The following is a 12,855-nucleotide window of genomic DNA, read 5'->3' as shown; positions in this document are numbered from 1 at the left end:
TGTATATTGTGCTGTGTAAAGTTGAACTTCCATTGCTTTTGGCTGGTCAGTAGGTGGGGTTGATCCTAGGCTGCCTAGTTGTGAGACTTAGCTCTGCCCTCGGTGGATGATCTGCTGCGTGAGGGTGGACCACTCCGATTAGACTTGGCCTCTATGGGCTCTTGTGCCTGTAGAGAATTCCCTCTGGGTGTGTCACTTGTAGGTCAAACCCAATAATACTCTGGTTGGGTCTGGAGTTGGTGTCAGGAGGTGTCGAATCTTGTGACTCTTGGGCTGGGCCCTGGTGTAGGGCAATTTCAGAACAAAGCCAATCACCAAGCACAACAGCAACAACAAAGTCAAAACCAAATACACTCACGTGTGAAAACAACCAGTAACCCACACTCAACACAGGCAAAAATATCAAAGATACAAAAACAAAACAAAACAAAAAACGCAGCGCCAGTCTTGGCTTAAGCCCACCAAGTAATCTCCAGGCCGTCCTCTGCTGTACCAGAGAGTCCTCTGTGTATTGTTCAGGCAGAGCCGGTCACCTGGTGCCCAGAGTGACCCTGGGACGGCAGATGTAGATGAGTGGGGCTATCGGGTGTGGATGGTAGTTTCTACAAAGTCAGTGCAGTTTCTGCTCTTGCCTGCACATATGCGCACTGAGAGTAACACAACCAGCCCTGTGCCCAGGTCTCCTGAGTCTTAGGTCACTCCTTCCGTGTGTGTGTGCGTGCGTGCATGTGTGCGTGTGTGGTGGGAGATTTCTGAGCTGCTGAAAGCCCAGAGCTGCGACTGCTGCCTACTGCTAACCCCTGGGCATGTCTCCACAGTTGTAATTGCCCTGCCCTGGGCAGGTCAGAGAAGGTGGGGACTGGGGATGGAGGAGTCTTCTCTCTCTCAGCCCAGCAGTGTCACACACTTCCCAGCTTCTTCCCTGGGTCGCAGTAGCTACAAACCGGGTCCTCCCAGATCCTGAGCACTATGGGTCCTCTGTAATCTGACACTACTCCTCAGATCAGGGGCCAGCGTGAGTCTCTGGAAGGGTGGGGGTAGGATTGGGAGAGTCGGGGGAGGGGCCCAGGTATGGTGCTTACTTCCTTTGTCCCACCTAGGGCCCAGCTGGAGGTCTCAGTGAGGTGACTGCCTCAAACTCTGGATATGCTGCTCTCTGAGCAGGGAGATGAGCTGTGGGACACAGGGAAAGAGCCCACCTCCTGGCTCCTGTGGTCTCTGTTCTGTCCTGGCACCACCTGCATCTCCGCAGCCATGGATGCGGGCCACGTCTCCCTTCCCACTTCCCCTGCTCGCCCAGTTTGCCCACCTTCAAGTCATCCTCCTACAAGTCTCTTAGCTGCCCTGTGTGATGAGCAGAGAGCATGACTGCTGTTTTGAAATCTCGGTCACAGAGATCACAATCTTCCGTAACTTTGACTTGGTTTCTGGAGAAGTGTCATCTTCTCTCAGTGTTAACCATGTCACATTGCTTCTTCATGCTGCTGAGTGGCTTGTTCCTCTACAGGCCCATTTGAAGTAGTGAATACTTTCTTATGTAGGTACATTTCGATTTGAACAATTAAACAGGTATATAATTAGGGGTCTTTCTTTTGTTTTTAGTAGATGGTACAAGAGTATAGTTTCTGTTTTCTCCCACAGGTGCTCCTTGAGTATGGGAGGTCCAGGGGCGGGGGCTTAGCTGTGGGGGTGGGAGTCCAAGCCTGGGTGACCAGGGAGATGGGTGTTGCAACTGTATCCAGGTCTCCAGGGTCTCTGGTCACCACCACCACGCAGGTGGGGGAAGTGGGTGGTTGAGGGGAGCGTGTTCTTGAGCCCGCTGCGCTGCTACCTGGTTCCCTATGTCTACTGGTAGCACTGTGTGTGGTCGTGAGACTGGAGAATTGTTTCTGCTGCTGCTACTGGTCCCTGGTGGTGCCAGCACTGCTGCATCTGGAGAGGGGTGGGGGGATGCTGCTGCTGCCCCGCTTAGCCTCCCCTGGGCAGTGATGTGGGAGCTGCACCCCGTCCCCTCCACCGCCACTGCCTTTGCTGGGGCTTCAGGCTCAGCCTTGTCCCCCTGGAACTGCAGCTGTGGGCTGTCCCTGTGCTTTCCTCCATCCTGCCTCCCTTTCACATCCAGTGCACCCTCCTTCCCTTTTACAGATGCGTGGTCTTTTAAGGAATCGTAGTGTGTTGAGCAGAAGATCCTTTCTTGGGCTATAGATGCCCGATGAGTTGTAGATATCGTGGAGATAGAAAGGGGTTGTCTCTCTTGACATGATGTTTACATCATTCCAAAGAATATCCATTTTGATCAATGCAGGGTGGTTTGTGGTTTTGATGGTGTTTTGTGGCGTCCTTTTTTTTTTTTTTTAGTTTTATTTTATTTTTACATCCCTCACAACGTGAACCCCCCTCCCCCCATCCACCACCACCCCGACCTCACACCGAGCCATCACATTATACACATAAAATTATAGTTGGCATTCATTAATGTCCAGTCTCTGGTGTACAATGCCATGACCAAGCATCCACCGCATCCCTGAGGTGGTCTCCCAAACAGGACACATGTCCATCGGACACCCAACAAAATCCCCAAACACTATTGAGTAAGTTCCCCAAAGTAATTCTCAAAAGACCCTGAGGCCATCCTGTGGTCACCAACCGCCCCCCAATCCCTTCACCCTTCCCCCCATCTCCAACCCCCTCCCCCCCACCCATCTAACAACTGTGGCCTTCTTAATGCAGAGAAACATAGCACAGGCCTGTGCTAAATGGGGCTCCAACCTTGTGTTTTCATTTAGCTTCCCCTTAATAAATCATAGGAGAACAAAGCCAAGGATTTTCGGACAGCCCTTCGGCTAAATGGAGTCCAAGTCCTTCAAAGTGGTGAACCTGGAGGAAGGACTGGGTACAAAAAGAAAGTGAATGGCCAACCCTTCTGTAAATTCTTAAGCATGATGCACAATTAAAATGTTCTCAGTGGTTTCACCACAGAAATCAGAAGATGAAAGAGTGTAAAGGCAGAAGCAATGAGAGAGAATATGCTTGTGGACATTTTTCCTTTAATTATTTTTTGGTAGGAAAGAGGTGTTTAGTTTTCAGTATTTCCTCATAAATTGGAAAATTGTTTATGTTAAAGTCAATGCCCTCATTCCAAGGCCAACGTTGTTCCCTTGTGAGGCGTTGGGTTGCCCAATCATGCAAGGCTGAATAAGAGATGGAAAAGCCCCACTCTGTCAAGATCCAGAGATAAGTGTCCCAAATCACTAGGGAACACTGGAAAGACTTATGATGTAATTGTGATGATGTGAGGTTGGACACAAGTGCACTAGATGGTAAAGAGAAATCTGTTTTGTGTTTCCAATTTCGCTATACTTAACCCCCACCATGAATAATACCTGTGTTGGTTTATATTGTTCAGCCAAATTTGATTCTGAGGAAAAGACAAGTCATTTTAAGGAAGAATTTCCTCAACTTGAGTTTGCTTTCTTTAACTCATGATTTTCTCCTTCAAGTTCCCTTTTCTGTGTTTAGAAATGTTTATGCTTTATAAATTGAGTGTGTTTGACTACTGTTAATAGGACTTGTGATATTAATCTGTCTTTATTTTTAATAATGACTTTAAAGATAATACTTGAGTTAGAAAGCTACTATTTTGTTTCTCATGCTTTAACATTATTGAGCTACATGACAAAGTTTTGCATATTCATTTTCTTTTGAGTTGTACTCAGAAATTGATGGAATTTTCCGGAATATGAGGTAGTAGCTGGCATAGCAGGCTAGCCTCAATAGGGAGACTTATCCCATTCCTGGCCCGCAGCTCCTTGGTTTGGTGACCTCAGGTGACCTATATAATCTCTGTGAGTCTTGGTTGCCTCTTATGCAAAATTAGGGACTTTCACTAAATCAGTGACTTTCAGACCTGAAAAATATTCTTTTTATCAAAGAATAGTACCGTTCTTTGAGAAAATTTTTTTTGTTTAATGACTCTGTTTACCCAAAAATAAGACCTAGCCGGACAATCAGCTCTAATGTGTCTTTTGGAACAAAAATCAATGTAAGATCCGGTCACGTCACGTCACATCATATCATATATCATACGCGGTCTTATATCATAGTAAAATAAGACCGGGTCTTAATTAATTTTTGTTCCAAAATGCATTAGAGCTGATTGTCTAGCTAGGTCTTATTTTCGGGGAAACACGGTATATAAAAACAGAGACCAAGGGTGGCCAGTTGCCTCAGTTGGTTAGAGTGCAAGTTCTTAACAACAAGGTTGTGGGTTCGATTCCCACATGAGCCAGTGAACTGCGCCCTCCACCGCTAGATTGAAAACAATGGCTTGAACTTGGAGATGAACCATGGTGGGCAGCCGGTTGGCCCAGTGGTTGGAGCACTGTGCTCATAACACCAAGGTTGACAGTTCGATTCCCACATAGGCCCGTGAGAAGCAATGGGTTGAGCTTGGAATTGGGCTGCTGGTGGGGAGCCTGTTGGCTCAGTGGTTGGAGCGAGGTGCCCATAACACCAAGGTAACCGGTTCAAGTCCCACATTGGCCAGTGAGATGCACCATCCACAACTAGATTGAAAAAAAGAACAATTTGACATCCGGGAAAAGCAAACTGTTCCTCAGTAGTCCCCAATTAACACAAAACAAACCAAAGCAGAGACGTGTAGAGCTACCTAGCTAAAGGAGGGATGCAGACTCCTAAGCTGTGCTATCCCGTGGGTGTCCCCAGTGGAACCTGAGCTTTCTCCGAGACGTAGTCTAGTGAGAACTGCCAGTAATGAGAAAATCCTTCTAGTTGAAATCCTTTGAATTAAAGTTTGCTGATACATTTTTTTGTGTATAATTTTCTCACCTTTCTATATATTTGATAAATGGAAAAGTATAATAAGACTGCAGATATGTTGTCCTTATTAATGTTGGACTTCAAGCTACTTCCACCATCTGAACACACTCCTCACCTAGAAATAAACATACCGTGTTTCCCCGAAAATAAGACATAGCTGGACCATCATCTCTAATGTGTCTTTTGGAGCAAAAATTAGTATAAGACCTGGTCTGATATTATTTTATATTACATAAGACCCATTCTTATATTATGTTAAAATAAGACCGGGTCTTATATTAATTTTTGCTCCAAAAGTCGCATTAGAGCTGATGGTCCAGCTACATCTTATTTTCAGGGAAACACGACAGAAAGTGCTGAAGTAAATATTTAAGAAAAGAGCTGTTTTGGGGGAAAATAATAATAACGCTACATTGGTAGTTCCTTAATTCAAGTCGTGTAAAAATGTGATTTACATTTTATATTGTTGATTAACAATAACTTAAAACTGTTTCATGAAAGTCTTCTCCCTTCCTATGGTATTTAGTTATTGATTTTACACGGCCTGTCTGGTGATGTTGTTGTCACATTATTCACATTATAAGCCCTTTCTATCAAGCCATTCACAAAAAAAAGTGTTATGCAAATATTGGAAAACAAATTTGTCTTCCCCTGTCGGTGCCTGCCGATGAGAAGAACAGTCCCTGAAGTGGGGAGTGAGGATTGAGAAAAAATAGAAGAGAGACAAAGATGGGATCGGGAGGGCAGGCAATTCTAAGTAGACTGCCGCAGTTCTAAGTAGAATGCCTCAGATCTAAGTAGAATGCCTCAGCCCAAGTTTATTTTTGCAGCTTATATACTCTGGGCATCAAAAAGTAACAGAACTGTCTGCAATCTAGTAGTTACAATAAAGGTAATACACAAGGGCCTGTTTTTTGGCCAGCTCCACACTTCCTGACCTTGTCTAGTTCTGTGTTCTCAGAGTAGGAACTTCTGCCTTGCTGGGAGCACAGACCACTCAAGGAAGTCAAAGGTTCAACATTTCACAAAACAACACCTGCTAGCACTTTAGCACGGTTTCCCACATTCCCCCTAAATTTGTACAAGGATTGGCTGTCACATTGTTGTCACCATAGTGTCTATTAGTTTCTGGATATTATTTTAAGCACTACTTTGGACATTTTGTGAGAGGATAGCTTTCAGAAGAAAGGTTTCAGTAAGACCACTCTAGACTGGGACACTTGTAATATAGTTTGAAATACTCCCACACATTTCATAATTAAATAGACTATAACTACAGCTATTTTAGTGTTTCAAAAATTGGACCTGATTTCTAAGGAACAAAGTCACATTTAAAAATTATATATTATTTTTTGTTTCTAACTCTACAAAGTCATAAATGAGAAAGTAAATTTGAAAACTGGCTCTAGGTCATACTTTATTCAAGCAGCTTTTCGGAAATCTTTCTGTGCATACGAATACGGTAATGTTTCAGTCATAGACTGCAAAATCGTTTTGGTTATTGTTTCTGTCAGTAGAATTTTCACATGACGGCACAGTACCACTTTCATCATTTTATGTCTTTAAGGTTCTATGCTGAAAAATGAATAGCCTAGAATACACCTTGAGATTACTTTTCTAGAAGTGCAAGAATGGAAAGCTCATTTTAAGGAAAAGTCCATTAAAGTAAAAACAAAGAACAAGAAACATTTATAAAGGACAATTTTTCTAAAAATTGCAAAGTAATGCATTCAGTGTAAAATATGACTTGACTTGTTTAAACTTCATTGTACCAATCAAATCAAACGTCACTCTTTTGAAATTATGTATCTTAGGTAGACCAATATCAATTGCACTGTTGGTCAGATTAATCTAAATAGCATCTCATATAGATGGTCTCTATTATGTACAATCAAAATAAGCAGTAATTTATGTTATTCATTTTTAAACTTTTTTGTATTTATATAAATCATACGTTAAGTCTATTCTCTAAAGGCATTATTTAAAGAGCACATTTCATAAGATATATCATTTCTACAATAAAGTCTCTTGTTTACCTTAAATACTATAATAAGATTTGATTTATTTCAGTCGCTGCTGGAGTACCAGGAAAAAAAAACTAAAGAACTATACAAAGACGGTATGTTGCCAAAATGTATTAATTCAAGTTAGATATCATTGATTTCTGGAATAAAATGTAAATATTAAATGGCATCCCTTTCCATGTTCTGATAATAGATACTACATTAAATATTTTCTTGGCCTTAGCAAATAAAAAAGGTGAAAGCATAAACATTCATAGTGAAGACAAGGTCATATGAGTAATATCTCAAGAGTCTATGTATCTCTTTTTATTTATGGCCTGTCCCCTTCCTTTCTTCTGCCATCCCTATGGAACTTTCCACGTGCACGTTGAAAACGGGGCTTCATCAACTTTTATGTTTTTGCCAGTGATATGAGGCCCAATAACAAGACTTATCTAGTGATACTTAAGCAATTACTGTTCATATATGGTGTTTCCCCGAAAATAAGACCTAACCGGAAAATAATACCTAATGTGTCTTTGGGAGCAAAAATGAATATAAGTCCCGGTCTTATTTTTGGGGAAATACGGTACCTCCTAGAAGGGCCAAGCTACCATATTTCCCCGAAAATAAGACCAGGTCTTATATTAATTATAGCTCCAAAAGACGCATTAGGGCTTAATTTCTGGTTAGTCTTATTTTTGGAGGAAACACTGTAGCTGTCACCTGATGGGTGACATTTAAATCTCCAGTCATTTACTTTGTCATTAGTTTACCATGTACCCTCAGGAGAAACTCCACATTGCTTTGCATGGAATGAAAACACCCAAATCAATGTAGTTCTCACCAAACATCTCAGCCTATATCTTGCTACCAACCCTCGTTTGCCCCTTTGCTCTAGCATTTAGCTAAACCAGACTACTTCTCGTTCCGTAGTGTTCTCCCCCACACTAGTCTTCGCATCTGCGTCTTCCCTCTCTCTGGCATCCTCTGTCCTTGTCCTTCAGGCATCAACATCCATGTCACCTCCACCAGAGAGCAGACAATCAACACTGGGATGTCCCTTTTGTGGGTCCCACTCGCGTCCTGTTGTGCATTTGTATGGTATAGGGGCCTCTGAATGGAAATTGCCTGTTCATCTGTTCCTTCAGCTTATAGTAGATGATGGGTCAGGGCTGGACCGTGTCATCTTCGTCTTGTAACTTCAGTGCTTGTCGTACGACCTTGTTTATAAATGAATGAAGGATGAGACAACCAGAAGCTCTGATACTTGGCCACAATAGCAGTCAAGTCAGTGTGCAGCCGTGGGCAAACTGTATTGAATATGATCTCCTGTTGTGAGCTGTGGCCTCATCTAGAGGTTTTCTCATTCTTCTTAACACTTATACTTAGTTGTATTTTAAAGAACATAATTCTGTCTTTTTCTTTCCAGCTCCTGCTGAATATGAATCTAAATTCAATCGAAAAGTTCCTCTATCACCTATTGATAATCTACTTGAGAATATAAAACTAGAAATCGTCTACGATTTGAAAAAAAAGTATAAGCTCTAAAATATAAATAGTACAAGTGTATTTACTGGGCTGTTTAAACAACATGTTAATTGTATCCCAAAATATATGGCATGTGAAATCCTTATTACAGGAAAATATTTTTGTATCATATGTTGTGGGGACAGAGCCTGTGGGGACAAAACCCCAAAAAACAGTTTCCAGGCTCTCGGCCTCACATAGAAAGGTGCTGGCTCGGGTAGTAAATGGCCATAAACTGTGATCAGATGCCAGCAGCTGTGGCTAGTTGGCCGTCAGCTGTAACCCGTAAGCCATTGGCCACTAATATAACGGCTGTGGCTATGCTAGCAAAAAGGAATGAGGGCTAGCAAGAAGATGGTGGCTGGCAAGCGCGGACTGCTGTTAGGCAGATTATGTAGATCCTACTTCCTGTGTCTCCAGCCCAGCCGCCAGCGAGAATATATTGGTTTGACTCCCCTATCTATGGCTCCGTGGGTGTTCCTTTTTGGCCTTACCGTGTCCTGCGTTCTTGGGCGGGGAGCGGTAGCTGAGACCCTGCACGACAAATGGCGCAGTGAGCAGGGTCCCCTGCGTGACACATGGCGTAGTCGGCAGGATACGGTGCTGGCCAAAGCTCTCCGAAGGGCAGTGGAGCAGTTTGTGCGTATGAAAGCTCAGTCTGAGGAAGACCAGGAGGAGCAGCTGCCAGAGAGCTCGATTTCCGTGGAGCGGTGGGAAGATGTGGATGGTTCCCCAACCAGCAGAGGCCGGAGAAAGTGGAGAAAGCGAAGGTTGTTGTGGCCCTGTGGGCTGGGAACTGCTTGCTGACGCAGCCTGGATGCGGGACTTGTCCCAGGAGGAAACGCTTGCTGAGTCCTCATTGTGAGATGAGGGTGAAGTCAAGGTCATCCCTCACCCCCAGGACAGCCCTGGCGAATGACTATGGACTATGAGGAATTGCCTTCTATCCCTAATTTAATGGACGCTTGACTGTTTGGGAACATACCATCATGTAGTGGGACTGGCGGATGTTTGCTTTTGTGTCTTGACTGGCCACCATTGATAATATGTAAGCACCTTGATGTGAGCCACTGTTGTTCCAGCACAGTACCCCGAGAGGCCCAGAGAGAGAGTGGCAGTGCCCTGAGAGCCCTGGCTGTGTCCAGGAAGTCTGGCTGTGCCCAGAGAGAGTGGCGGTGCCCTGAGGCCCTGGCTGTGTCCAGGAAGTCTGGCTGTGTCCAGGAAGTCTGGCTGTGTCCAGAGAGAGTGGCAGTGCCCTGTGAGCCCTGGCTGTGTCCAGGAAGTCTGGCTGTGCCCAGAGAGAGTGGCAGTGCCCTGAGAGGCCCTGGCTGTGTCCAGGAAGTCTGGCTGTGCCCAGAGAGAGTGGCAGTGCCCTGAGAAAAGCTGGCTGTGCCCGGGGAAACAGGTGGTACCCTAAGAAGCCCAGGATGTCTGGCTGTGCCCAGAAGTACTGGGGTGGTGCCCTGAGAAACCCTGGCTGTGCCCGGGGAGACTGGTGGTACCTTAAGAAGCCCAGGAAGTCTGGCTGTGCCCAGAAGTACTGGTGGTGCCCTGAGAAACCCTGGCTGTGCTCAGAGAGCCTGGCTGTGTCCAGGATATTGCATTCACCTCCAGGCTCCTCGCACAGGGACCCTCGCGGAAGACACTTGTCGCGTAGATTGTGAGGCGAGAACCTGTAGGGGTGGAGTGTGGGGACAAAACCCCAAAAAACAGTTTCCAGGCTCTCGGCCTCACATAGAAAGGTGCTGGCTCGGGTAGTAAATGGCCATAAACTGTGATCAGATGCCAGCAGCTGTGGCTAGTTGGCCGTCAGCTGTAACCTGTAAGCCATTGGCCACTAATACAACGGCTGTGGCTATGCTAGCAAAAAGGAATGGGGGCTAGCAAGAAGATGGTGGCTGGCAAGCGCGGACTGCTGTTAGGCAGATTATGTAGATCCTACTTCCTGTGTCTCCAGCCCAGCCGCCAGCGAGAATATATTGGTTTGACTCCCCTATCTATGGCTCCGTGGGTGTTCCTTTTTGGCCTTACCATGTCCTGCGTTCTTGGGCGGGGAGTGGGAGCTGAGACCCAGCACGACAAATGGCGCAGCGAGCAGGGTACCCCGCACGACAGAGCCCCAGAGAGCAGTTTCCAGGCTCTCGGCCTCACGTGGAGGGGTGCTGGCTCAGGTAGTAGATGGCCATCAACTGTGGTTGGATGGCCGTCAGCTGTGGCTAGTTGGCCGTCAGCTGTAACCAGTGAGCCACTGGCCACTAATATAACTGCTGTGGCTACACTAACTGTCGGTGCCTGCCGACGAGACGAACAGTCCCTGAAGTGGGGAGTGAGGATTGAGAAAAAAGAAGAGAGACAAAGATGGGATCAGGAGGGCAGGCAATTCTAAGTAGACTGCCGCAGTTCTAAGTAGAATGCCTCAGCCCAAGTTTATTTTTGCAGCTTATATACTCTGGGCATCAAAAAGTAACAGAACTGTCTGCGATCTAGTAGTTACAATAAAGGTAATACACAAGGGCCTGTTTTTTGGCCAGCTCCACACTTCCTGACCTAGTCTGGTTCTGTGTTCTCAGAGTAGCAAGTTTTGCCTTGCTGGGAGCACAAACCACTCAAGGAAGTCAAAGGTTCAACATTTCACAAAACAACACCTGCTAGCACTTCAGCATGGTTTCCCACAGGTCCCCCTTTTTTATATAAAATTAACACAAGGGTTGCGCCTGGCTTAGGTGGTTGGTACAGATATGTCCATTTACCCGTCATAGGAGACCATCCCTCTAGCGAACGTTTCCTGTCTTAGGTTATGTACATTCTTACCAAATCCTAACCCGTCTTTGGCTGCCGACCCATTGTAGGGGCTTTATACACGGGTGTCAGTGACACGGTGAACCTGGGCAGATAATCTCAACTCATGAACCTTTGTTTGGAGATCGATGAAGCCCTTGAGTATTACCTTTGTGAGCAACGGAGTAAACCACATGAATAGAGGAACACCAACAAAGATTATTACAAAAGGCAGTAGCAAATGGAACAGAGCTAGAAAGGAGGGGAATTCTCCTCTGAGGTCCGAGTACCAAGGACCTGAAATGTTAACAGGTACCATAATGAAAGAGGGTCGGTGGAGAACTACAGCTCTACTTTTGTCATTTGACCAATTGATGCTATTACTTAGGTTACACTGTATACAAGATACATTAAACTGGACCCTGTCAATATGGGTGATGTTAAAATTTCCAATCATAAGCACATATGGAGCCTTGACACAAGCAGTGGTATTGCCTTCTACCTTGCCTCGTCCCTCGTCCATACTCATAGTCACTGTATCCATTGCTCCCACTAGTTTCCAAATATGTCTTTGGGGCCGGGAGGTATACCATAATCCCACAACCACTCCAGTCTTAGTCCCGTGTTGGACATCAGCACCTGTGTCATGGCCTCTGGGCCATCTATAACAGCTTGATTAAACCCAGGGACACTATATTCCCCGGGTTCTTTATAACATTGTCTCCAAAGGATGGATCTGCTATTTTTTCTGTTCTCCTCACTGCAAGGATCATGGGCTTGTGGTGGAGGTGGGTTTTTATCCCTGATGTTTTTCCATCCTGCTGGCTGATGGAATGTGACACTCTGTCCTAGGTTGTCTCCGTGAATTGTCTGGCTGCCCACACGGAAACATCCAGTAACGTTGACATTATCGCGAAGCATATGAGGAGTCCTATGCCCAAGCCGCTATGATTGAATCCAACAGCTTGTAGGACGGCAGGAGCGAATGGATGTCCTAATAGCCTAGTGTCATTTGTCCCACCAATGATTTCAGGCCTGTTCCACACAGTGGGGTGTAGCATGGGAGGGTCAGGAACATATGCCCAGTATGCTGAGGCATCTGCGCAACCAGCAGGATCTCGAAGACGCTCATCAGCAAGCCACACCAACCTCTCAGGCAGCCACCGCGCACCTCCATTGTCCTGTGAATAAACACAAACATGCCCTCGTCCCCAAATTAGGACTGGGTCTGGCCCATGCCACTGGTTAGTAACTGGATCCTGCCATCTCACTTGGGCATAATCTTGTTGAGTGTTAGGATGCCAGAAGCGATCTGCGGCAGATCTGCCACGCGCATCCAGGTTTAAAAAATTTAGAACAAAGAGTGTGATTAAGGATTGTATGTGGGGAGACGGGGTAGACTCTAACGCTGCTGCCACACATTCTTGACATAGAGTAGGGCTATTAGCCATACCTTGAGGCAGCACCAGCCATTGATATCTTTTCATAGGTTTTTGTAAGTTACTTAAAGCAAACCTTTTACAGTCCTTGGGGCACAATGGTATGGTATAAAAACAATCTTTTAAAGCCAGGATTCTCTTATATGTGTTTTGGGGTATAGCAGAAGGATTAGGCAATCCCGGTTGTAAAGCCCCCATGAGCTCCATAGTCTCATTTATTTTTCTCCAATCTTGTAACAACCTCCATTTACCTGATTTTTTCTTAA

The 12,855-nt window shown here is 45.3% G+C and overlaps 1 protein-coding gene across 2 annotated transcripts in view; it reads left to right on the top strand.

The window, feature by feature from the left end:
- LOC308495604 (ankyrin repeat domain-containing protein 26-like) overlaps window positions 1-10,367 on the top strand; it is a 37,693-nt gene extending 27,326 nt beyond the window's left edge. The window contains exons 5-6 of one of the 2 annotated variants that reach the window (XM_081080571.1): window positions 6,910-6,958; window positions 8,275-10,367. In XM_081080571.1, coding sequence (XP_080936697.1) covers window positions 6,910-6,958; window positions 8,275-8,393 — 168 coding nt within the window. In that variant the 3' untranslated portion in view covers window positions 8,394-10,367. The remainder of the gene's footprint in view (window positions 1-6,909; window positions 6,959-8,274) is intronic. The other variant, XM_081080572.1, reaches the window with a different exon arrangement.
- Window positions 10,368-12,855: the final 2,488 nt, after the last annotated feature.

Source organism: Rhinolophus hipposideros, assembly GCF_964194185.1.
Source record: "Rhinolophus hipposideros genome assembly, contig: HAP1_SCAFFOLD_185, whole genome shotgun sequence".
Taxonomy (NCBI): Eukaryota; Metazoa; Chordata; class Mammalia; order Chiroptera; family Rhinolophidae; genus Rhinolophus; species Rhinolophus hipposideros.
Note: the sequence above shows the minus strand (reverse complement) of the source record. Positions and strands in the feature narration are given on the sequence as shown.